A 27,012-nucleotide genomic window follows, 5' to 3' on the forward strand; every position below is an offset into this window, starting at 1 on the left:
TGTTGTTACATTGGACATCAAGGCCTGAGAAGAAGGGAACTTCTTCTATAGGCAAGTTAAAACAGAACAAAATCTCTGGTACCTGGATTGGGCCTGGGGTGGAACCTGGAACAGGTGCAAAAGCAACCCTCCCCATCAGGTACTGATGCTGCGGAGTACCACCTCCAACCATCCCATATTCCACAGCTCAAAAAAAAAAAGACCCCTTGAGCCAAGGGAGATGGGTTGGTTTTGCCATCTCATGCGCAGTCACAAATAAAAGGGTGCCGTGGAACAGAACGCTTTAAATCTAGCATAGTTGAAGCCCGGCACACTAAGGGAAAATGATGCTCTGACCTTTACATGCACACAAATCCCAGCTCGCTCGATCTCATGCACACCCAATCACAACCAAGAGGTAAAGTCTGGTGTTATTTTTTCCTGATAAAGGGGCCAGCTGCCTGATTAGATGCAGGGGCTTTGGTGAAAAAAGCCATGGGTAGTCGATGTGATAGATCAGGGAGAGACAACCAGGCACCCTCCAGCTGTTCTGAACTACAACTCCCACAATCCGTGACCTTTGGCCACGGTGGCTGGGGCTGATGGGCGTTGTAGTCCAAAACCTCTGGAGGGCACCTGGTTGCCCACCCGTGCTCTCGATCAAGAATAAAAATCCAGCTTTGTTCTTCCACGTTGTTCAGCCCAACCAGAAAAGAAGGACTTGCGCAGAAAGGGAAGCCGTCTCGCTCAGAAGCTCAAGGCATTAGACTCAGGGCCTCATTTAGCACATAAGCACAGGCCCAGATCACAGAAAGTCAACATCCATTTAAAAAACCTTGCTGGGAGAAGTGAGGGTGAGTTCGAAAGCTAAGGAGAACAGTTTTCAATGGGAAACGTTTCCTCAAGATGCACCCCTCGTACACACATGTAGCAGGGCCAGGGTCAAGGGTAGGCATGGTCAGGCACTGGCGGACGGCCCACCCCCAGCAGGGACTTGGCTTCGGCTTCGGACCGCCTCAGCCTTCACCCGAACCGCCTCGGATCCCATTTGGAAGGGTCTGAATCACCCCAACCTACTTCAGATTCAGGGTTCGGATCCGAGGCGGTGCACAGCCCTAGTTTTCTGTAGTTAGAGGCAAGATTAAAACAAGAAAGGACATCACTGCAACAGATAACAAGGAGCTTCTGACGGGTGAAATGGTATCCATCAAACCTCCTACCGAAATGTAGACCAACAAGCAAGACTCACATTCAATGCATGGAAAAGCACAAGCAACTTAGTGAGTTTTTATTTACCTTTATTCGACAGCTTAAAAAGTGGGCATTCATTACATTACGCTCAGCTGGTAAAAATGAAAAGCATCTGTCCGTGTCAATGGGAGACCCAGGATTGTCCAACTGGGCAAGAGTGGAGAGAGAGAGAGAGAAGAGAGAAGAGAGAGAGAGAGAGAAGAGAGAGAGAGAGAGAGAGAGAGACAGAAGAGAGAAGAGAGAGAAAGAGAGAGAGGAGAGAGAGAGAAAGAGAGGAGAGAGACAGAAGAGAGAGAGAGAAGAGAGAGAGAGAGAGAGAGTCTCTTTTCACTCCTGCCCTCGCTGTTGCTGCCCCCTAGAGGCTACAGCTTGTGTAACAATTCCATGATAGCGATGGTTGTGCTTTGTCCAAAGATGAAGGCGCCGCAAAGGACGGTGACAATTCCCCAGGTAATTAGACAGGACCTGCATGGAAGGGGGAAGGGGGGGGAGAACAGAAGAGAGACTTAGCTGCGTGCACTTGTCACGTCATGACACTTTTTTCATCTCCGTACCGCCCAATAGTCAAAACTCTATGGGTGGTTCACAAACACACACACCCAAAAAACACCCCATTTAACATACAAATTTATACACAATTTAAAACAGCTAAAAAAAAAAATCCCGCAACAATAAGATACTGGCACCTGATTAAAAAACCCTGACATTTAAATCCCATCACATGCTGTCAGTAGTTGGTTGGTGCCATTTCCTCGTCCTCCCTCAATGCTACTACAAGCCCAGGTGGCTTCTGTTTGCAACATGTTCGCATCTATGTTTGCAGCATAGATATGTTCGTATCTAAGGGATTCTTCCTCTGTGGGGTTTACCAATGGACCCATGTGATGCAGAGAGCAAAGTGTGGTGTAGCAGTTACAGTGTCAGACTGGAATTCAGGAGATGGGGGGGGGGGGTTTTCTATCTCACTCAGCCACAAAGCTCACTGGGTGACTTTGGGCCAGTCACAGGCTCTCAGCCTAACCTACATCACAGGGTTGTTGTGAGGATAAAATGGAGATGAGGCCCATGGAAGCCACCCTGGGCTCCTCGCAAGGGGAAAAAAGGCAGGATATGAATGTGATCAATAGATCCACATCTGCATTAGCAAAACGCTGCACAAAAATGACCCTGGTGTGATCATGCACACAACCATGTCAAGATGGCTCACTTGTAACATTACATGAATGCATCAGTAACTTTGGTCTTCGAACCAGGAATACGGGGGCACAACATCGTAAGGTTATACACAGCGGTAGACCACTAATATCTGTAATACAAGCGTAAGTGTGCAGGTGTAGGTGGCAGGTACACACATACTTACTTAGTCCTGGGCTTGATAGGTTCCGTCTCCATCGCACAGACTAAACACAGCCCTGCAATTAAAACAGAAAATCGCTCAGTATCCTTTTTGCTTTAAGGCCCTCTGGTAATTTTGCATTGCAGGGCAGAAGAGAAATTTGATTTTATATATGAGAGTTTCCATTTAACCAAAACACATGTTCAATAGTCCTCTCCAAAGCAGCCTAATCATGTCTGGTTCACATCCGGGATGGCAAGGGTGCAATTTGGCATTTACTGCTGAATTTTCAGCATTGCTTTAGCTTAATTTTATTTTATTTTTAAGCCATGTAGCGACGGACAACCTCCTCTCAGCTCATTTCACAATGGGGCTCAGCAAACAGACCTACTCCCCCAGAAGAACAGCTGACCTCCAACCAAGCCCAACTCCATACTTTAGTCAGCATTTCTCTCCAAGTGACAGACTGGCATGAGAACGTGGTGCTTCCAGCCAGCTTGATGTACTAATGACTCTGATGTCATGAGAAACTACATTTGCCAGGATCTCTGCTGTTGTCGTGTACAAGGTGCCAGGAAGATCAGGAGGCACGTGTATTTGCCAGACATTGGCTGGGTTCATACAATATGCTAACCCACCCTGTGTGGGTTGTTGTTGAACCACAAGCTACTGTGTGGTCTGAACACAGCATGTTCACCACAGGGTGGTTTATCATGTTGTCTGAACGCAGCACGTTTTCCACAGGGTTGCGCATTAACCATGCAGTGTGGCTTGTTAACCACCCTGAGCAACCCAACAACAAGCCATGGGTTCTCAAGGTGGCCTGTTCGAGAAAAAATAAACCACACTGCATGGTTAAGAAGCCAACACAATAACCCTCCCATGGTGGATTAGCGTGTTGTGTGAACTCAGCCAGACATTTGGGGGTGCAGAAGAATCGCTGCATTATGAATGGAAGGCCAAGAATTACAAGCTGGGACAAATCTGTATTCCAAACCAGGTAAATACAAGGTTTCACAACATCACTAAAAAAAGTTTAAGGGAATGAAAAGAGCTGAGGTTTTCCCATGGAGACATGTGGGTTACCTTGGCACAGAGCTTTGATTGGTACATTTCTTTCTTACAAAATACACCCAGCTCTGGTCACAATCTACCATAGCGATAATCAAGCCAGTAACAAAAGAACATGTGCCTTGAAAAGAAGATTTCTACTAAACATGCGAGTTCCCTCCTACGAAGGATGCCTCGTCATTAAAGCCACCACTGAACACCTCCCCTGAAGGAGAGAAAAAAGCAAGGGATGGTTCACTTTTTAATATGAACTGACCTAATTCACACTTCTTGAAGTAATATGTGAACCGGAATCCAATTATCCTTCGGTTTTTCACACTTCTCTAAATGTTTGCAATGAGTTGTCCAGTGAAAAAATGCATACATTCGGGGAAATTGTGCATGTGTTTTTTGTACATTAAGGAAAGTGCTTGCAAAAAAATTGTGCGCAAAAATGCAGACAACTGTTTGGACGGACTTTAAAAAAAATTGCAAATGGATGTAGAAACGAGTTGGGTCAAATCTGTGCATAAAAAATGGGAATGTTAGAGAAACTGAAATGGATGGATTCCTACATCAGTCTGAAAAAGGAAATGCACACATCACCTTACAAACCTCCCCCCACACACACAAATTAGGAGCAGGGGAGGGATGGAAAGGATGGATTTAACAAATTAAAGAGAGTAGGTCAGGGTGGGCAACCTTGGGGATGGAGAGTGGGGACATTTTCACCCCCTCTGAAGCCCACCCTGAGGCACCTTATACTTTGCAGGACACCAACAAAAAATATGTGGCGATTTGTCACTGAAGTGTAGCAGCAAAGTACTACAAAGTGGTAAACGGGTCACATTTAGCCTGAGAACAGGACAAATTTAACTATTTACTGGACTGTAGGAGTGCAACGTTAACTTTTTTGCTGGTGTGAATTTTGGTGGCATGGCAGGGGCTGCACCAGGAGGGTCCGTCCATGCAAGGTCCATGTTGCCCACCTCTCAAGTAGGTGGTCGAAAGCCCCATTGGCACCGAGTCTCAGCATCCCGTAAGAACAAGGGGGCCACCTCGACGCTATAAAGAGCTACCATCGATATACAAATGCTTCACCCTCTCCTAAGTAAGAGAGTGCACAAGACGGAGGCCTACCTGGGAAGATGAAGATGAAGAAAGCGCTGATGCCTCCAATGACGCCGATGACTTTGCTGATGTCTGGGACGCATAAGGCAATGATCAGCGTTACTACGACCCACACGGTCGTCAGCAGGACACGCAACCATTTCTCGTAGGGCTCCGTTGTCAAGACGTAGCTGTGCTTGGAACTCAAGCAGACATCCTGCAGGACTGACCTACCAGATAGAATTGCACACAAGGCAACAGCATCGCTCTTTAGTGATGTGGCTGAGCAAGTCTTGGGGAGAAAGACTTGCTTTTCCCCCCTTTCTTTCTTGGAATGCCCAGCAGGGGAGAGATCTAGGCAGTGGTGGAGATATTGAAGCGCAGGTGTTCTATCAGGACAGCCACTGTGGTGTAGTGGTTAAAGTGTTGGACTGGGACTCAGAAGACCTGAGTCCTAGTCTCCATTCGGCCATGAAGGTCACTGGGTGACTTTGAGCCAGCCACTGACTCTCAGCCTAACCCGCCTCTCAGGGCTGTTGCGAGGAGAATATGGAGAGGAGGAGGATCATGTAAGCTGCCTGGGGGGAAATATTGTGGGATATAAATGTAATCATCAGTCAATCACGACAGTCCCCATAGCCACATATATACTGCAGGAGAATCCAAAATGGCAGACAGCTGTGTTGATCAAGCCAGTTCTAGATGCTTTGCTCTCTCTCAGGAGCAGGTCTTTGGCAAAGCGAATGGGTCTCGGTTGCACATTCAAGAGCAAACCACCCACAAATAGTTTGCATTACAACACGGAACCATGTACTGTTGCTGGGGAAATCCAGTCCTCCCTTGCCCACCACTGTCCTCCAACTACTATGAGGATTGCAGCCAAGCTCAGAGGGAACAGGAAATTCCGAGCAGGGTGGCAGATGACAGCAGCAGCCCTGCTCATAAAACAGTGCTGGTTCTATACCCCTGTGAGCCCTGGGACCACTACACCACTGGATATAATTCAGGTGATGGAGTTCAGGTGAGGGAGGGACACATTTGCCCCCTGGACCTGACTCCTGGCTGAGGTGCAACGCAGTGCCCCTTTCAACCTCTCCAGGTCCTCCTATGCCTTTCTGAGTATCACCGACATCATGTTAGAGATCTTCCAGGAATGAAATCAAAAATAAAACTCCCAATATTGTATTGCAATATTGTCAGTGTGGTGTAGTGGCTAGAGTGTCAGACTGGGAGTCGGGAGATCCAGGTTCTAGTCCCCACTCGGCCATGGAAACCCATTGGGTGACTTTGGGCCAGTCACAGACTTTTAGTCCAACCCACCTCACAGGGTTGTTGTTGTGAGGATAAAGTGGAGAGGAGGACGGTTATGTACGCCACCTTGGATTCCTTGTAGAAAAAAAGGCAGGATATAAATGAAATAATAAAAAATAAAATAAAATGATATGGCCATACCTTTAAAAGGATATTGTAGAGTTGGAAAAGATGCAGAAAAAGGCAGCCAAAATTATGAAAGGAGCTGGAACAGCTCCCCTATGAGGAAAGTTTACAACATTTCGGGAGTTTAGATTGGAAAAAGGGTAAGTGAGGGGGATGTGATACAGATCTATAAAATTATACACGGGATGGAGCAAGCGGACAGGGAGATGTTTTCTCCATCTCTCATAATCATGGAATCGTTGAATAGTAGAGTTGGAAGGGGCTTCTAAAGCCATTGAGTCCAACCCCCTACTCAATGCAGGAATCCACCTCAAAGCATCCCTGACAGATGCTTGTCCAGCTGCCTCTTGAATGCCTCTAGTGTGGGAGAGCCCACCACCTCCCCAGGTAACTTGTTCCATTGTCGTACTGTTCTTACGGTCAGGAAGTTTTTCCTGATGTCCAGGCGGAATCTGGCTTCCTGTGACTTGAGCCCAGGGGGTCATCCCATGAAGCTGAATGGTGGGAGGCTCAGAGCAGATGAAAGGAGGTACTTCTGCACACCGCAAATAGTTACAGTAGCATTCAGCTCTACAAGGTACAATGCCGGCCACCAACTTGGATGACTTTAAAAAGGAATGAGACAAATTTAGGAACAGTACGGCTACTAGTAATGTTGGGTATGTATTACGTCCAGTAGGAGTGGAGATGTCAGAGGAATCTAGTTTGGGGGTGGAGCTCAGCAGGGTTTTGCCAGCACAGTCACTTGAATGCCAGCTCGCGGTTCCCTGAGCGGGCTCAACTCAGCACATTCCAAGTCAGGCAAGCTTGCGGTTTCCCACTTTTTTAAAAAAAAAAAAAAAAAAAAAAGTGCAAACCAGGATTTGCGCAAATTCGTGGCTGGGAATATTTATGGAAATTGCAATTTGCGCAAAACCACAGCTGCAAATGGCACAATTTGCGCAGAATTTCTGGCATAAATGGTCCTTTTTGCCTACATCTTTACGCAAGTTGTGCTATTTGTTTTTGCTCAAATTGTGATTTCCGTAAATATTCCCTGCTGCAAATTTGCACAAACTGCAGCTAGTAGACAAAAAATAAATAAGAAAGACCTGAGCATTCACTTGGTACCCATGGTTCTTCTGGTGGCTCAACCCACTGACCCACGAGGGTTGGGCAACCAGCAGGAGTCTGGCAAGCAGAGTGCAACTAGGGCGTGGGGGAATTTGTCTATCTCTAAGTAGGAGACAGCATGCCTCCGAATACCAGTTGCTGGAAAACACAAGCAGGTGGGTTTTATTGTGCTCATGTGCTGCTTCCATCGGCATCTTGTCGGCCACTTTGGGAACAGAGTGTTGGACTAGATAGTCCTTTGGTGAGATCCAGCTGGCCTCTACTTACATTGCTCATACTGCCGCCATCAATTTAGTCCACAAAACACTCATCCACCCGGAAAACAGGAGAATGCAGGAGTCCTCATTTCCCCAAATTCAGTGTTTTTCTCAGGGTTAAAGAGGGGAAAACGATGACGTCTGTTCCTTACCTTCCAAGGAGAAGGGCAATGGGGTAGATGGTGATGATGGAGATGCCAAACAAGAGCCGGGCGATGATGACCACCACGTCATTGCCTGGGTAGGACATCAGGATGTCAGCTGCAACATCAGCACCAAACATCAAATAGCCATAAAGCCCTATATAGGGGGACAGACCATGGCAAGAAATGTAGAGCTCTATTATTCGGAAAAGAAGTAGAGAAAATAACTGCGTCATAGTGGAATTTGTGTTTGCCATTGTCACACAAGGGTTTTTCCCACAGTCACCCACAACTAGGGTGCCTAAAAACACTGACTGGGTTCACACAACACACAAACCGTGAGTGTGGGTTGTTGTTGAACCATGGGTTGTTTGTTGAACTATGGGTTAGCATGCTGTCTGAACCCATGACATTTTCCCCAGGGTGGCTTGTGAACCATGCAGCATGGCTTATTTTTATCAAACAAGCCACCTTGAGAATCCATGTTTTGTTGTTGAGGTTTTCAGGGTGGGGTTAACAAGCTACACTGTATAGTTAATAAGCCACCCTTCGGAAAATGCCCTGGGTTCAGACAACACACTAACCCACCATTCAACGAACAACCCACAGTCAATCACTGAGTGATGGTTAGCGGGTTGTGTGAACAGCCCCACTTTAGACATGCAACCTAGACTTGTACTTGATCAGGGATTCCTGGTACATGTACGTTCTGCATTGTTTACTAAAATTTATACCCTGCCTCGTAGCCTCAGCAGGGCTCTCTCACATTCACATCCAAAATAATCATCCCCATCCAAAACAAATTAAAAACAACAACCTTACAATGCACACCACTAAAATAAAAAGAAACCAGCAGTGACACTTGTGAACCTGAGGAAGCTGGTTAATTTTTGTCGGACATTTGAAAACTCTGGATTTGGACTAGTGCAGATTTCTCCTTGCAGCACAGCAATTACATCATCACTGTGAGACAGAAAGGTTGGCTTCTGGTGCCTCAGGCATGGATGAACAAGTGAATGTGTACGATCCTGAGTCGCTGGAGAGATGGTTCCTAGGAGGATCCAGTTGCCTACCTCAGGTGAGCCAGGCAGCTGACTCCTGAGGTCCTGCAGCCCATAATATTGGCTTCTCTCTAGGCTGTGGGTTCCTCAGGTCCACATGGAACTACTATTTCCAATAATGGTGTACCAAAAAGTCCTCTTCTTTCAGGTCCAATCTTCTCCCATGAAAATGGGGGGCATTTTTCTACTACTTCCATGAAGGGTGGTGGAGCAGGTGAATTCCATTCAGAGAGATTTTCAGGATTGAACACTTGCCTTAATAACTGTATCAAGTGACTTCAGGATTTTAATTCTTTATTTTGAAAAAGGCCCAAGCTACTCGCAGTGGCATGAGAAACTCCACAGCCTCACAGCCTGGTAGCAGCACTTTTTGGAATGGGTGGATGTGACATCAGGACTCCTACGGCCATTCCATGATGCACAGCTGGCCAGGGAAGCTGTGGAGGCACTGGGGAGCAGTGCCAGGCTTTAAAAATAAAACAGTTAAAGAGAATGTTACTTTCCCCCAGCCTTTTAAATAGCTACAACTGAGTCTACAGGTGGTGAAATTACTAGTTGAGAATAAGGTGGTGACTTGAGCATCACACACACACACACACACAAGGTTACAGAAATTTTCTCCCTCTCTCACAACACTAGAACCCAGGGTCTTCCCATGAAGCTGATTGGTGCGAGATTCAGGACAAATAAAAGGAAGTACATAGTTAAATTATGGGATCCACTACCACAGGATGTAGTGATGGCCACCCATTTGGATGGCTTTAAAAGGGGATTCGACAAATTCATGGAATAGAAGGCTATCAACTAGTCCTGAAGGCCATGTGCTACGTCCAGTATCAGAGGCAGTATGCCTATGTGCACCAGATGCTGGGGAACATGGATGGGAGGGTGCTGTTGCACCTATGCCCTGCTTACAGATTCCTCATCAACATTTGGTTGATCACTGTGTGAACAGAGTGCTAAACTAGATGGACCTTTGGGCTGATCCAGCAGGGCTCTTTTTATGTTCTTAGACTAGGGCTGGGGAGGCCCAGGTTCAAGTTCTTCCCAAGCTGTTAAACTTAGCGGGTGATCTTAGGTCACTCACATACATTCAGTCTATCTTTCCTCACGAGATTATTATGAGGATTATTAACACACAATTGGGGTAGTGAGAATTATGTGAATGAATGAATGGATGGATGAATGAATGGTTTATTTCTGCCAGGACCTGGTTGGCCAATGTGTGAACAGAATGCTGGACTAAACACACCCTTGGTCTGATCCAGCATGGCTTTTCTTATGTTCTTATTTGTGTATGTTAATTTACATGAACAGGTGCATATTTAGAAATAATTACCATAATTGAAAGAGAAATTTCATTCTGTGGGCTGAAAACAACAGAATGAAATTTAACAGGGACAAATAACAAGTTCTACACCTAGGAAAAAGAAACCACATGCACAGTTACAAGATGGGGGATACTTGGCTCAGCAATACTACAAATGAGAAGGATCTTGGAATTGTTGCAGATCACAAGCTGAAGATGAGCCAACAGTGTGATGTGGCTGCAAAAAAAGCAAATGCTATTTTGGGCTGCATTAATAGAAGCATAGCTTCCAAATCGCATGAGGTACTGGTTCCCCTCTATTCGGCACTGGTTAGGCCTCATCTAGAGTACTGTGCACTGTTCTAGGCTCCACAATTCAAGAAGGACGCAGATAAGCTGGAGCGTGTTCAGAGGAGGGCAACCAGGATGATCAGGGGTCTATGAAGAGAGACGGAAAGAACTGGGCATGTTTAGCCTGGAGAGGAGAAGGCTGAGGGGAGACATGATAGCACTCTTCAAATACTTGAAAGGTTGTCAAACAGAGGAGGGCCAGGATCTCTTCTCGATCCTCCCAGAGTGCAGGACACGGAATAATGGGCTCAAGTTACAGGAAGTCAGATTCCAGCTGAACATCAGGAAAAACTTCCCAACTGTTAAAGCAGTATGACAATGCAACCATTGACCTAGAGAGGCAGTGAGCTCTCCCACACTAGAGGCATTTAAGATGCAGCTGGACAGCCATCTGTCAGGTATGCTTTCAGGTGGAATCCAGCATTGAGCAGGGGGTTGGACTAGATGGCCTTATAGGCTCCTTCCAACTCTACTATTCTATGATTTGATGAAATACAAGACCATAGTGTGGAAGACTGGGGCCAAGTGACCCCAGTTGTGGACAACTTCATGTCTCCTGCACTCCCTGCTTTGTTATGGTTCTTTATCTTTGAACTGGTTTTGGAGTGTCCTCTGTAAATTAGAACGCATGGCTGTCACAATTCCAAGCCCTCCCACCAAGGTGGGAGACAACAAAGAGGTCTGCTGTGCGATCCACACAGCTTTATTCAGTCAACAGACATCTCTTCACACCTGGAGTGTGAAGGCTGGGAGCTGTCCTCTAAGCTTAATTAGTCTAACAAAGCAAGGCAGTTGCCAATCAACTGAATGGACAGTTCTCTGCCATGTGCAACAGGCTTTTACCAGCATCCTCCTTCAGGGGAGAGGGGGTCTTCAAGCTGTATCCTCTGGCATGTGGCTAGTCTAGTGGACCACCTCCCACCTCCGCCTGCTTGACCCTGTGGTGGACTCTGGGGTCGGCCAATCTCAATGTTCCTTCCTCCTCTGACAAAGACTGAGTTCCCCGGGGGAGTGGGTCGAGAGGTTGATCTCTGAGCCTGGCGTCCTGTTCGATAAGCTCCTGGGAAGATTCTTACTTGACTTCTGGAGAGTCTCAGAGATTTTCCTCTCCTGCTTCCAGTCCTGCTTTGTCTGCTTCAGCCTTTGAGTCTGAGGCTCCGAAAGCCCATTCCCCACACTAGGGAGAATGGTCCTGGTCAAGGAACTGGGATGCTTCCTCATTACCCCATTGGCTGTCCTTTTGTAGCATCACATCAGGGAGACGGAAGAGCACAGCAGAAGCTGCTCTCAGCTGCCTTGGACCATAGCAGACAAGGTCTCCATGACACAAAGGAAACTTCAATAAAGAGACAGACTGCCGTTCCAAGAACATGCAGAGCAATACCAAGAACGGGCTCTCATAAATATACCCATTATGTTCCATAGCAACCAAAGCCTAACCAAATTAGGAACAGGTTACGATGCCTCTCTTTCCAACATGGGAGGGGGAGAGTTAGTTGCTCTCTCACTGGAGTAAAGATCCAGGGCTTGGGGGCCCTTCTGCTCCCTGGATTACAATTAGAGGAGTTAGGCTAGCAAGCTTGCGTATCTGTGGTTGTCCAAATAATAATAATAATAATAATAATAATAATAATAATAATAATAATAATAATTTTGAATACAAAAATATAAAATATATAAAACTGATTAAAAACATAAAACCAATACATTATTAAAATCCTAAAATGTTGTGAAGATCATAGAATTATAGACTCATAGAATAGCAGAGTTGGAAGGGGCCTACAAGGCCATCGAGTCCAACCCCCTGCTCAATGCAGGAATCCACCCTAAAGCATCCCTGACCGATGCTTGTCCAGCTGCCTCTTGAAGGCCTCTAGTGTGGGAGAGCCCACAACCTCCCTAGGCAACTGGTTCCATTGTCGTACTGCTCTAACAGTCAGGAAGCTTTTCCTGATGTCCAGCTGGAATATGGCTTCCTATAACTTGAGCCCATTATTCTGCATCCTGCACTCTGGGATGATCGAGAAGAGATCCTGGTCCTGGTAGTCACAAACACCTCCCTCCAGCCCCATTTCACCTTCCCACCCCTTTTCTGAGCCAGAGGAGAAGACACCAGAAAGGCTTCTCCAGCAGCCGGATTCATCCTTGTGGGTTTGTAAGCCATTGACAATTCATCCTGTTCTCCATTTAAAAGCAAGCCACCGGGCTCCAGCTCAATTGGCGCAAGTTTCCAATAAGATGTGGTTGGTAACATCCTGAAAAGCCACTCAACCAGGGGTGGAGTCAAAGGTAGGAAGGGACCCATTGACAAGAGACCCCTGGAGTTGTTCCTCCTCTTCCCCATTGCAACCTGCTTGTTCACCTGCCTCTCACTCGGGCCCAGACAGTAGCAGTGGTGGTGACAAGGAGGACCAGTACAGTAGATGCCTGCTTGCTCTCTGGCCTGTCAAGCAAGGAAGCAGTAAGGATGAGGAACAACAGCAGGAAAGATGATGAGGAACAGCAGCAGCTGATGGCAATGATGGTGAGAAGGTCGACTCACTGAGGGCGGGGAGTCCATTGAGGGGGGACTTGCCAAGGGCCCTCAAAATCCGAAAGCCACCGTTCCACTCAATTTAGGATTTCCATACCAATGATTAGGACAGTTAGGGAATACTGTCATGCCAAGTGGTCCAGGGTTCCAGCCAGCCAGTCAGCCATGCTCCTCTTCCAAGATACTCCATTCCATACCCGCTCCCCCATTCTCCATTTCCCCCCGTAACAGTAAGAAGTCAGTATTCCATGCCCCCTGAGCCTGCTCAGTCCTTCCTGGGATGTTCTGGGGGTTCCCCCCTTAGAGCTTTTTCTTCCAAGCCCACCCTTACCTCCATCTCTTGCATAGATGGTGCCACCTTGACTACATAAGGATCCACCCTCAGAGAACTGAGTTAGTACTATATAGCAACCTTCCCCCAACCTGGTGCCTTCTGGGTGTATTCGACTACAATTCCCATAATCCCTCAGCCAGCTGTGCACTTAGGATTCCCCCTTCAGACCTTCCTGCTGAACATGGGAAGATGTTGGGGGGGGGGAGCAGAAAGCTATGCTGGCTGGGGAATTATGGGAGTTGTAGTCCAACATACCTCTAGGGTGCCAAGTTGAGGAGGGCTGATATATAACATACTTCTCCAGATTTTTGGGTTGTTATTCAGAGGGTCACTGTGGGGGATGACATGGACCCTTGGACTAACCCATGAAAGATATCCTGGGCTCTCAACTTGTACGCTGCCCTGAGATCTTATTGATATAGGGCGGGATATAAATGTTTTAAATAAATAAATAAATACAATTCATTCCGAAGGAGTTTGGCACAAGACAGACAGACCGCATAACTTACACCAGGGGCAGGCAGCGTTTTGCGGCCATGAACACATGTGGCAATTTAAGAAATGCTCCGGGGCACCACCACAAAATGGCTGCCATGGGAGGCATGGCAAAGGACAAGAAACCTGCCCAAAAGGCTGAATACATGGTACAGGTGGGAGCACAGCCCCAAAACACTAAACGACTCTTTTGGACCCACAGTTTTCAAGCCTATTTCACAGCAATCCCAGCTGCCACTAAGAAAATGTGTTATTTAAAATAAAATAATAATGATGATGATGATGATGATGATGATGATGATGATGATGATGATGGAGAGGGGTGGGGCACTTTGGCAATCACCAAGAAAGGTGTCCAGGGATGCATGGGTGCTCTTGGGCCTTGTGCTGCCTACCCCTGGTCTACGGGATGGGTGGGTGGGTTTCAAAGGAGCTTACCTGTCAGGGAATAAATAAGCAAGCAGAACAGCATGGACATCACAGACACCACAACCCAGTGGGAGAGCTTCTTATTGCTCATGCTGCAGTAGATGGCGATGCAGGCTTCGTGGCACTGAAACACAGGGCACGGTTTAGAGAAACAAAACGTGGCATCCAACCCGTCTCCCTCATAGCATCACGACAGCAAGTGGTCAAGAGAGCAGGGCTCCTGCAGCTTTAAATAAGGTGATCATATGGAAAGGAGGACAGGGCTCCTGTATCTTTAACAGTTGCATAGAAAAGGGAATTTCAGCAGGTGTCATTTGTATGGATGCAACACCTGGTGCAATTCCCTCCTCATCACAACAATTAAAGCTGCAGGAGCTCTGCCCTCATGACTGGATACAAAAAAGGACAAGGCTCCTGCAGCTTTAACTGTTGTGATGAAGAGGGAATTTTGCCAGGTGCTGCATGCACACAAATGACACCTGCAGAAATTCCCTTTTCTATGCAACTGCTAAAGGTACAGGAGCCCTGTCCTCCATTTCATATGGCCACCCTATTCTGAAATATCTCGGGATTTCCTGTCATGTGCAGCTGAAGTTGCACTGTCCCGTTCAGCTATATGAGCAGGGAAGTTTTCGATTACAGACCATGTGGTCACCCTTCTTCTCGCGTGTAATTTGGCTCATTACAATGGCAGAAGGCAAGCAGGAAGCAGAGTGCCAGTAAGCCAACATAATTTCCCTTTAACTGAAAGAAGCCCATAAAATAATGCTTGGTTTAGCTCTCAGTGGCTGTAGGGGCATTACTGTGTTGGGCTACGGGCCCAATCTGTATCAGAAAACCATGGCGACGAGTCCACATCCCATGATATGATCTGTCACTGTATCCCCTTCCCTGGCTCTCTGGCACAATAGCCTCTGCCCTCACATTACATTTGCGTGCAATTGATGTAGACTTAAATATCACGCCGTTCCTCTTTCTTCCCTTAAAAGCTCCTGCAGGACCTTCCCTTTTCTGCATAGGACCTTGAATGATGGATGGTGGCCTCCTTAACTTGGGATGTCAGCAACTGTCACAACCAGAAGAAATAATTTGCTATCAAGAGCCAGACCCAGTTACTATTCCCTTAGAAATCTGGATTGAATAGGGGGTCAGACTAGATGGTATTTTAGTTCCCCTCCCTCCCAACTTTAGGAGTCTTTCTTTTCTTCACACTCTCCAGAAGCTAGGATATTGCATCATCTCAAGTGGGGGGGGAGGAATAAAGATGTAGGAGCAGAAGTATCTTTTGGCGATAACGGAGGAGAAAAGAAAACAAGACACATATCAACTCCCAGCCTTCCCCCAAGCAAGAAATGTTTTAAAACTTGTTACCTGAAACCCAAAACAGATTGTCGGAATAACGCTGAACATTGAGGCCCAAGAGGAAGCCCTGGAAGATTTCAAAATGAAAACAGGGTGTGGTGTAAATAGCCAGCCAATCAGAAATGTGCGCCAGCTACAGAAATAAAATACACCTTAAAGCAAGGAAGTAATTTAATACAGCAGGCTGGTCAAGTAAGTAAGCCAAGCCCCACCCCATCCCCCATCTCTCTCTCTCTCTCACTCGCACACACACCATAGGCGTGCGCAAGGGGTGTGCCGGGTGTGCCCAGGCACACCCTAATGTCTCAAGCAATATGCGGTGAATTGAGGGGGGCATTAGGGATCCATAGGGGGATCCAAACACAGTGGGAACCGTCCTCTGACTGCCCTCTGGCTGCCCCACTGCCGTGCCGAGGAACTGCTGCCTCCAAGAGAACACTGTTGCTCCTGGAAGCAGGAGTGAAAAGGAATGGTTCTGCTGGGAGTGGTTCCGCCAGGAGCCTCGGCCACTAGGCCTCTGCTGAAGCAGCTGTGCAGACCAACCTCATGCCCACAGAGGAGCATGTAAATGATATAGGGTGTACACCATGCCTAAATGTCACCCACATGGCAGGAAAGGCCCTCCGGCTGCTCTGCTGCCACTGCCCCTAAAAGCCGCCATTACTCCTGGCAGCAGGAGCGAAAATGAATTGTTCTGCTGGGACCCTTTCTGCCGTGTTTCAAAGAGGCCAGGAAGAGGAGCCCCGAAGGCTAATATAGCCCCATAAGACCCTCCTCTGCCTAGTGTCACCACGAAGCCCCACCAGTGCTGGAGCTTGAGGAGTGTCTCCTCATTCCTCCACCCCCTCTGCAACAACCTTCCCGTGGTCAGGCAAGCTGGATGCAGAGAAGGGCATCGGTGCCTACAGTGAATACAAATAATGTCCTCTATGATGGAGTATTCAATAAATGTTTGCCTGTTTAAAAATAATAATCCCTGGGTGCACACCCTAATGACATGTTTTGCGCACGCTTATGAGTCACACACACACACACTTATGGTTTCAAATCATCTAAAGTGTCACGGTTCAATGAAACTTTTAAGGTTCCAAAGCATGCAAGGATTCAAAGTAGCGCGATGCAAGACGCACCCATAGAATTGGTGAACGTGTTAGAACTACAGAGCCACTAGAACTCTTGCTTAGAACATGCTTTGCATGCAGAAAGTCGCACATTCAATTCCTGGCATCTCCAGGTAGCGCTAAGTCTCCTCCCTGAAGCCCTGGGGGCCGCTGTGTAAAAAATCCTGACCTGGATTGGACCAATGCTATAAGGCATTGATATAAAGCAGCATCTTTTGTTCCCAAGGTTACATAAGACAATCAATTCCTTTTGTAATCATGTCCTGGGGGCTGTCTATACGCTCTGGAACCCCTGGGGTGGCGTCATATAATCCACACTGCGTCGATTATATGACACAGCCACCAATTCGGAGCCACCCTGGGGCAAAGGGCCAAAGACCTGTAGAAGAAAATTCAGGGACTTACCCGACTTTTCCTGCCCAAGTGAAGTCAGTGTAGCTCTTCCCCAACTGTCCTCACTCAGACACTGGGGTGTTCTCAGGCAGAAGGCAACCTCCCATTGGTCACCGGAAGCTGGGGGAAGGGGAGGGCCCAGCAAACCTAATGGCCGCCAGAAAGCCCGTGCTGCCTCCCTCCATGTAAATAACTCGCCGCTACCTTGCGCCAGCGATACCGCAGGGTTTGGTGGCAGAGTGGCACCAACTTGGCGCCATGAAGAGAGCCCCCGGGAAGTGAAACATTAAAGGAGGATGAATATGTTCTACTCAAGGCTCTTCAGTAACTCCCTAAAACCCCATGACATCAAAAGTTGCCTTGTACTAAGACAGAACCCTGGTCCATCTAGCCCAGGGTTGTCAATGCTGATCGACGGAGACCTTCCAGGGTTTCAAACAAGAGTTCCCCAGCCCTTCCTGGAGATGCCTGGGATCTTCTGAATGCAAAGCAGATGTTCTGTCATTGAGCTGGGAGTGGGAGAGATTTAGATCAACTGGAACAACTTCCCTAGGAGGCGAAGGTTACAACAGCTAGGATTGTTTGGCTTGGAGAAAAGGCGAGTGAGGGGAGACCTGAGAGAGGTGTACCAAATGAGGCACGGCGTGGAGAAAGTGGAATAGGGAGGCATTTTTCTCCTCCTCTCATAATACTAGGATCCAGTGGGGTCATCCCATGATGCTGATTGTGGAAGAGTAAGGGCGGATAAAAGGAATTCCATCGCGTAGTTAAACTACGGAATTTACTTCCACAGGAAGTTGTGGTGGCCACCAGTTGGATGGCTTTAAAACGAGGTTAGACAAATTCATGGAGGAGAAGACCATTAATGGCTACTAGTCCTGATGGTTATATGTGCTATCTCCAGTGTCAGAAGCAGTAAGGCTATGTACACCGGTTGGTGGGGAGCATGGGTGAGAGGGTGCTGTTGCCACTTATGGATGTATTTGTGGGCTTCACACAGGCACCTGGTCGGCCACAGGGTGAACAGAAAGCAGGGGTGGATCTACACAGCGTACTGAAGGTGCTTGCATGCGCCTGCAGTGCGCCCCGAAAGCGATTGTGTAGATTCTGTCCTGGAAGAGGCGGAGGAAGAGGAGGAGGAGGAGGAGGAGGAGGCCGGATTCCCCAGCTGCCTCCTCCTCCGCCTCTTCCTCTGCCTCTTCCAGGGCAGAATCTACACAATCGCTTTCGGGGCGCACTGCAGGCGCACGCAAGTGCCTTCAGTACGCTGTGTAGATCCGCCCCAGGAGTAGATGGACCGTTGGTCTTATCCAGCACGGCTATTTTTACATTCTTATGAAAATGGGGAGAGGGGGGTGTTCCCCAGTTCTATAGCCCTAATCCTGCAGCCCCTATGGCCACTAACATTATAAAAAAAACACCTGGATACTGGAAATCCAGTCACTAATCTCCTGATATGACATCTCATCTAGTTTGGCATTAAGGAAAGGGGAGAAAGAATTAAAAGAAACCCATAGGCCAAGTTGGAAAGACTTAACCTGGGGAAACTTTTTTTTTTTTTTAAAGATATGGACTTTGAGGGGCTGCTGAAAAATTGGGGAAAGATGTGGAGGCATATATGTCAGGAAGAAGGATATTCCACAGGAGGAGAGGGTGAAGACAGGCATTTAGAAGAGTGAATCTTGGATTTATAGCTAGAAAGTGCCAGGAAAAAATGAAGAGCATATTCAGGTAAAGAGAAGACGACAGAAAAGATGGAGCTTGAGAATTTAAAGAGCTTGATCATATGTTTATAAGCTGGTGAATTTCAATTGGCGAAATTCAATAGGTTCCTTCTGTTTCCCCGTGCCACATTTTTTTTAAAAAAAAACACCACACCATTTCACACCATGTGCATAAACAGCACAAGAGAGGCTATAATTGTCCTCTGCAAAAGTACTCATTAGCTGTCGCTCCTGGGTACCAACTCAGTTACGACATCCTGATCTGCTCTGGGTGACAAGGGGGGGAAATCCATTTAATTCCGCAGGAATATTGACACGTCACAGTAAAACGACACCAGGGACCAGAAGAGCCAACAGCCGAGCTCACTTTAGAGTAGGGATGTGCTCCGCTTCTCCTCGAACCGGAGAAGCAGGAGCGGAGCGGGGGGCTTCGCCTACCCTTAAGACGGAGGCGAAGAGGATTGGGGGACCCGCGGAACGTTGTGGAGCAGATCGAGGTGAAGGCGGATCCTTCGCCTCGATCCGGAGCTCCTCCAAAAAGGTAAGTGGGGTTTACTTGGCCCTGCCACGATGGCGGCAGGCCCAAGTAAAAAAACCCTCCCTCCTCTCCCTTACCTGCGTTCGTCCGCGGTCCCGCGGCTGCTTCAACTGAGCCCGAGGCCTCAAACAGGAAGACGGCCTAGTCTTCTTGGTTGAGGCCTCGGGCTCAGTTGAAGCAGCCGCGGGACCACGGATGGACGCAGGTAAGGGAGAGGAGGGAGGGGGGTTTACTTGGCCCTGCCGCCGCCGCCGCCCATGCGACAACGGCGGCAGAGCCAGGTAAGGGACCAAGGGGGAGGGGGTCTTACCTGAGTCCGTCGCGGCCCATCCCAGCTTCACTAGAGCCACAGTTCCTGGTTGAGCCGCGGGCTCTAGTGAAGCTGGGATTGGCCGCGACGGACACAGGTAAGCGGGAGGAGGGAGGGGGGCCTTACCTGACGCCACTCCCCGCCACTGCGGAGCTCCGATTCGGAGCCGGAGCTCCGCAGCGGAGCGGAGTGGCCCCCAGGCGGATCAAGGCGGGGCGGAGCGGGCCTGATCCGCAATTTGCGGATCGGCCGCGAAGAGGATCTTGGGGTCCGTGCACACTCCTACTTTAGAGGTAATCAAAGGAGCTGTGGCAGGTTTCATGCGGCAGTATGTCAGCGGCATCTCGATGTGAACCCAGGGGGATATAAGAATCACAACTGTCGGAGAGAGAATATCTGCCCATGCCAACACTTACCCAGGGGAACGGTGGTGTTCATGCTTGACAACGTGATCGGTTCGGAGGTAGTATTTTATGACAATGACAAGCATCAGGTAGCAAGCTGCCAAGGTACCAAGAATACTGAAACGGACACAAAAGGGAGAAGTGAAGGCTTCTGCACTTCACAAGCTCAGTCTCCCATTGCATGCAAAATGGCGGCACACAGCACATAGTAGCTCATGGTACAGAGGTGGCGGGTGCAGCCCAATCCACTCCAAGTTCTGCTGGTTGTGTTGGGGAACCATTTAGTGAAGGCAAGGGGTCTCCCTGTTATGGACCACATGGCATTACTCTCAAGAAGAGCCCACAGTATATTTAAGCTATAAAGACCGATCTCTTCCGGCAGGCCTATCCAGTGGAATTTTAGGATGTTTTTAGAATGATTTTAGGATCTTTTAACCATGCATATTATATTTTAATTCAGTCTTATGTATTTTATATTTACTGTTGTTCCCTGCCTCGGGGTCAAAGTGGAGAGGGGGTAAAAAATAGATTTATTATTATTTAATTATTTATTTATTTTTGCATTTATAGCCCACCTTTTTTCCTGCAAGGGATCCAAGGCGGCGTACATAATCCTCCTACTCCTCTCCATTTTATCCTCACAGCCACAACCCTGTGAGGTAGGCTGGGCTGAGAGTCTGTGACTGGCCCAAAGTCACCCAGTGGGTTTCCATGGCCGAGTGGGGACTAGAACCCAGATCCGCCGACTCACAGTCCAACACTCTAGCCACTATACCACACTGCCTCTGGCCACTTCACCATTTCTAGGCGTGATGGCAGCTGTGGGATCCTTTTTTTGTGTCTGAACATGCATTGGAGTGTGCCCTTAAATCATTAGTGTTTCTAAGAGCAGGCCTTGAAACCTTGCATTCAATCCTGCCCTAAACTCCACACCCTCCTAAAATTGATCCTGGATCTGTTTTTCAGGTCTGGCTCATTGCTCAAAGTTGTTTTTAGATGTACGTTGCCTTTGTGTCTATTGTCTGTTGCAAGCTTTTGTGGTTTTAAATTTTGTATACTGTTTTTAATGTTTTAATCTTTTGTAAACCACACCGAGAGCTTCAGTTATGGGGCAGTATAGAAATGTAAATAACAACAATCACAACCATAACAACAACACCCACAGGAATCTGGAATGGTATCCTGAGTTGAGCTAGAAAGTTCGAGTTCAGGCAAGTCCTTGGGCAGGTCTACATGAAGGGTTCGCCCTGCGGTGGCTTCACTTACCCTGACTTTTTTGGCAACAGAGGCTTCTCACAGCCCATGGCACCCCCTGATTGGTCGCCATTGGTTGGACAGGGAAGGGGGCGGCCCTGCACCTCTGTAAAAGTAAAAAAAAAATTGGGGAGGAGAGGAACGGGGCTGTTCCTCCCCCTTTTTTCTAATTTTATTATCTGTATCTGCGCAGCTGCGCAGGTACAGATAATAAAAATAAAAAGAAATCGGGGGGGGGGAACAGGCAGCCAGAGGGAGGAGACGTGATTCACCTGGAGTCCTTCTCCTTGTGTCTTCCTCTGGCTGCCTCGTTTCTCCCCATTTTATTTTTTAAAAAATATTATCTGTATCTGTGCAGCTGCGCAGGGGGGAACGGCCCCATTCTTCTCCTCCCCGCTGTTTTATTTTCTCCTCCCCCCTTTTTTATTTCCTCTGGCTGCCTCGTTCCTCCCCCATTGTTGTTGTTTTAAAATATTATCTGTATCTGTGCAGCTGCGCGGGGGGGGAACGGCCCAATTCCTCTCCTCCCCCCCCTCTTTTTACTTTTTTTTTTTTTTTTTACTTTTACAGAGCAGGAAAGTTCTCACTTGCGTTCCTTCCCATACAGATGCCGGGAAGGAACGCAATTGCAGGAGCAAGACGGGACCCTTCTCAACAACTTTGGACACCATTCAGCTGATTCCCAGAACCACAGGAACTGCTGGACTCTTACCTCGTGTACTTCTGGAATCCAATTTCCCTTGGGATGGAGAGGGGGAAAATCACCAGGACGCACAGGGCAGACAAGGTGAAGCGATGGTCCGTGAACCAGTGCTGGCGAGAAGCCCCTCCGCTCAGGGTTTCATTGGGGTAGAAAGAGTCACACACTGGAAAGGAAACGTTCACAATAAGGAAGCTTTTTAATGTATATAATCCCTCCGTCTGCCTTGTCATTTCTGTCCGCTGTCTTTTTGTTCTGGTTGCTAAGGCTCAGGGATTTTATTTAGACTGTAAGCCTCTAGGCAGGGTATGGCTGTTTTGTTTGTATATTCTGTACAGCACCAAGTACATTGTTGGTGCTAAGTAAATAAATAATTGTATTAAACTTTAATTTAGTATTTACTACTAATTTATTGTCTGTATTGTGGCGCACCACCCTGGCATGTGATCTAATGAAGGTCCGTACAGAAATGTTTTAACTAAGTAAGAGCACAATCCCATGCATGATTAGACAGAAAGACGCCTACAACTCCCAGCATTCCCCAGCCAGCATGGCTGGCTAGGGAATGCTGGGAGTTATGGGAGTTTTTTCTGTCCAATCATGCCTGGGGCTGTACCCTACTTATCTTACTGGCTGCCATTGAATCAGCAGCTGCTCTTATTTTATGATTTTGAGCAGCCTTCTCCAACCTGCTGCCCTCCAGATGTATTGGACTGCAACTCCCATAATTCCCAGCAAGTATGCTGACTGGGAATTATGGGAGTTCTAGTCCAACACATCTGGAGGGCACCAGAATGGGGCAGGCTGCTTTTGGGGTTGGTTAAATTGTATGAAACCCATCACATTCATATCCCACCCTTCTTCCACTGATCTCAGGGAGGCAAAAAGAGGGTTATCCCATAAATCTCAGGGCTACCAGCTTAGCATGGTTGTGAACCAGAAAGTCCCTTCATTCAAATCTCTCAATTGCCACAAACTTACCAGGCAAGTCAATGACCCGGTTTGCTGGGGTTGTGCGCCATCCCCATTTAAATATGCAACCTCCAATCTGAGGTTATTTCCTGACACCCAACCCCAGATGCTATGGGTTAATCATGGGTTAAAGAACCCACAGTTAACCAATGATTAGTTCTTAGGTTGGTCCGATCAGAGGTTGCATATTCAAAATGGCAGCAGCACACTTTGGGAACATTTATTTATTTATTGTATTTTTATACTGCCCAATAGCCAAAGCTCCCTGGGCGGTTCCCAACATTTGCTACCATTATGTATGAACGAGCCCAGTCTCTCAGCTTCAATAATGGTACCCCCATTTAGATTCCTCCACACATTTGCCATTTCCCTTATCTCACATTTCTTTCTGCCATTTGCCCTGCTGGGAAAAACACACAGAGAAATTCCACTGAAATTTAAATTTCATTTAAATTTAAATTTCATTTAAATTTAATTCTGTTTCACTGGGGAGTATCATTAATCATTAATACATTGCTGGTCGGAATGGAACAGGCTATACATCTATATAAAGAATGGTTGGCAAATGCCCCCAAACTGAAAAGATTCTTTCCTGGGGAGGGTAAAGGGCTCACATTTCTCTAACTGATCTCCCACAACTCTGAGAAAGGCCACTGAGATCATAAAGAGGTTCAGGATGAAACAGACTTCGCAAAGCTTCCCAACGGCAGCCCCGCAGATCTCTCTCACCACGCCCTGATACGTCGTCTGGGTACTGATGGAAGCTGCATAACCCAGGATCACTAAGCCACTAATCAGGAAGATCAAAGAACCCTGGAAAAAGAGAGAGAGGACAAGACGCAAAAGAAAGAAAGCATAAGACTTCAGAGCATGAAACACTAGCAAAAGTCACTGGGGGTGGAGTTGGTTCTGGAAGCCTCATGATGCGGGCGGGGGCGCTTATTGGTAAGCCAAAGGTGCAAAAGCTTTGTTGAGATTTGGGGCTTCTTTAGATTAAGGTGAAATCACATTACCAGGGCTTTGCTTCCTGCTTTTCTTACACAATTGTAATGGGCTGCATTATACAGGCAGAGAGGGGCGACCACGTAGTCTATAATTAAAAACTTCCCCTCCTCTCAAAGCTCATAGCCTTCAATGGGACAGCACCCTTTAGAGGGTGCATGGTAGCGTAACTTGGTAGGAAATCCTGCAATATTTCAGAAGAATTATCACCAGGGGAAGGGACGTGAGACACGCAGGAGGTTGATGATAATGTCAAAAGGGCCCGCAAAGTTCTGCACATGGCCTTATTTCACTCGTGTGAAGAGCCCTTTTAAGCTTCATCAAGTTAGTTCTTCACCCAAGTTCCTCTTTACCTTATTACCTGATTTTTATATAGTGCGACAGAAGAGGATTGGAAGATTTACTCCAATTGTATGGTTTCATTCCAAAAAGAGTTCAAAGAACAGCAAATGAGAGACCCCCTCCCCATTATTTCAGAAGAGGGGGTTTCAGGTGAGAAGCATTTTAAACACTTTCCTGAGGATATCTATTTCTAGTAGATAAAAACCTAAATTTGAATTAATGTTGGAGTTTTGAGAAAGTCTGGCTAGGAAATAAAAATATCTACTTTAAAAATAAAAAAGTTAGACAATTCACAGCATAATTGTACACATGTTTACTCCACTCAGTTCAGTGGAACTAACTCCAAAGTAAGTTTGCTTTGGGTTTCAACTTCATTGAGCAATTATTTATGTAAATGAGGATTTATTTATGTAAATTTAGGACATGACATTTCTGTAGAGTAGTGGAAAGAACTGAATTTGGGGGGGGGGAATACAAAGACATCTAAATAGATGTTAAACGAGTTCCAACTCAATTGCTACAATATTCAGTTCCAGCAGTACTTAATATGACACAGATTATACATCTGTTTTTAATTCCTACAAGGTAACTGTTGGAGATGTGATTATTATTAAAGGGAGAATTCCTCTTATCTTTTTTGGACCTGTCCAGAGTCTGACAAGATATATTTCTGGAAAAAGATATTCATTTTAGTTCAAGAAATAACAAATTACTGTATACCACATTACCGCATAATAATAGCCCTACTCAAGCATTACTCACATGAACAGGGTATGTATAGTAAAAAGTGCAGCAGCACTAAGCAAAACCCCTGCATCTGTGCTGGGCTTTCTTCTTCCGCAGTCTTTCCGGGTTTACGATGAGATCCTTTAGACGGCGAACATGTGATTTGGAATTGAAAACTTCCCTACTCAGCCATGCTGTATATATTCAATGAAACACTGCCATCTAGTGGCTGAATTATAGCACAATGCTGGTATTTCACACTGCCTATATGCCACCATTAACTTTTAGTACAACTTATCTCTGATCTTTTTGAAAGTGGGATAAAGGAGGAAAGTGAGGGAGATATCCTGGAGGTTGATGATGACTCCCGTGAGTGGCCAATCATGAGCGTGCAATAAAAGCCACATGTAGAAATGCTCTTAGTCTGTGTTGCAGCAAAAACAAAAGCCTTATTGGTATAAACTGATGCCACAATAAATCTATCTTTAAATCTGTCCATCTTTAAAGTGCCACAAGACCTTTTTTGTTGTCACTGCTGCAAGTGAACTATAGGTCTCTAATTCTTCTCATTAGGATGGCTTTGACACAGAAGCACCAATATCCTTATGGGTGTGAATCGCATGGGAACATGGTGAAATTGCCTTGTTTCTTTTCAATACTTGCTATAATTTGTAAATACACTCTTGAATGTTCAGTCTTGCTGCCACTCTTAAAGCAATTTTTACCACCACAAAATGTGTTCCAATTTCATTGGGCTGGGAGAATTCCCAGTTGCTTGTTATCAAAGGGAGCAGGGATACAAAATTTCTATTTCAAAAACCGAATTTGTATTTTGCATGTGAAATCAAATTACTTTAGAGCATCTCATTTGTTTCAGCAGGAAGTAAATAGAAAATCTTTCAAAAACCTGCACCTTCCAATACTAAATATCATTGCACGGCGTCAGATATGTTCAAAGACTACTAATGTATACTGCCCAGACAGCCTAGGTAAATAAATAATGTAAGTAAATAAATAATGCCAATACTCAAATAGTGAAATATGAGATATCAAATATTCACTAAATATGAGTCAAAATAATCAATACCAAAATTTGCAGAAGATTTTGTTGTTGTTATTCCAGCTCTAACCACTGCCCTAACGTTGAAATGGAGCCATAAAATAAAAGGTTCAAGAAAGCAATGGGGTAAACACAAAGGTGTTTCGTTCAACAATCCCAAAATAAGCAGTTCCAATGCATTTCGGACCACATAGAGGTCCTTCTTCAGAAAAAAAATCAGTATGACCAAATCAGATAATCCTTGTTCTTCAAACTGCATTTCTCCTGGTAGAGCACAGGAACCTAGAGTTTGAAGAGCAAACATCTCCCGATTTAGTCATAGTGAATTTTCCTGTGGAAGGAAGGGGTTATTTTGGAATGGTTGAATAAAACATCCGTTCTCAACCCTAAAACATATGCATCAAGAATAGATTGAAGTTTCCCTGGGCAAATACAGAGAGGTTCCATGAGAGATTCTTCTTCACTTACATCAGGGTTTAGTGTGCGTGGGTGGGTACCCTCTAAATCAGAAGGGAGTATTATATCTGCATTTCATTTTATTTTATTTCCCCCTCTCCCTTTAGCACATGAAGCCCTCCTTAAGATACTTGGTTGGAAATAAGAAACATTCCCAGTCACTGCAACTTGCTTCCAAATCATCTTGGCTAGGATTGGCCCAAGTCATACAAACCATCTAGTCACTTAATTCTTCTCCGGACAAGACACCAAGGTTCTCTTTGGGACTCACCAGCTCCACAAGGACAGAGGGGGCGATTCCTCCAGCCCTATTGAACGCCCAGGGGAAATTGAGGAGCCCTGCTCCCAGGGCAGATTTCAGCATGATAAAGACAGCCCCAGCCGAAGAGAGACTTGGGCTATCGGACTCCAAAGTAGGCTTGGCCAACAAGCTGATGCTCTCTCTAGCCAACTCCTCCAT

The 27,012-nt window shown here is 46.5% G+C and overlaps 1 protein-coding gene across 1 annotated transcript; it reads right to left on the minus strand.

The window, feature by feature from the left end:
• Positions 1-1,592: 1,592 nt before the first annotated feature.
• SLC38A8 (solute carrier family 38 member 8) lies at positions 1,593-27,012 on the minus strand. Its single transcript, XM_063141467.1, has 10 exons — positions 26,824-27,012; positions 23,581-23,779; positions 22,007-22,160; positions 20,053-20,157; positions 15,560-15,617; positions 14,198-14,312; positions 7,686-7,833; positions 4,757-4,956; positions 2,591-2,642; positions 1,593-1,695 (listed from the first exon to the last, which is right to left on the minus strand). Exons 1-10 carry the CDS (start codon positions 27,010-27,012, stop codon positions 1,593-1,595), a joined length of 1,323 nt encoding a protein of 440 aa, XP_062997537.1.

This window comes from Elgaria multicarinata, chromosome 14 (genome assembly GCF_023053635.1).
Source record: "Elgaria multicarinata webbii isolate HBS135686 ecotype San Diego chromosome 14, rElgMul1.1.pri, whole genome shotgun sequence".
Taxonomy (NCBI): Eukaryota; Metazoa; Chordata; class Lepidosauria; order Squamata; family Anguidae; genus Elgaria; species Elgaria multicarinata.

Bases quoted from the DNA above. Each gene is read 5' to 3' on its own strand.
- SLC38A8 (XM_063141467.1), bottom strand. From the start codon at position 27,012: ATGGAGGAGTTGGCTAGAGAGAGCATCAGCTTGTTGGCCAAGCCTACT. The intron at 23,780-26,823 runs GTGAGTCCCAAA...CTCTTTTTCCAG, and splicing joins CCTCTGTCCTTGTGGAGCTG to GGTTCTTTGATCTTCCTGAT. The intron at 15,618-20,052 runs GTAAGTGTTGGC...GAAATCTTCCAG, and splicing joins GAACACCACCGTTCCCCTGG to GGCTTCCTCTTGGGCCTCAA.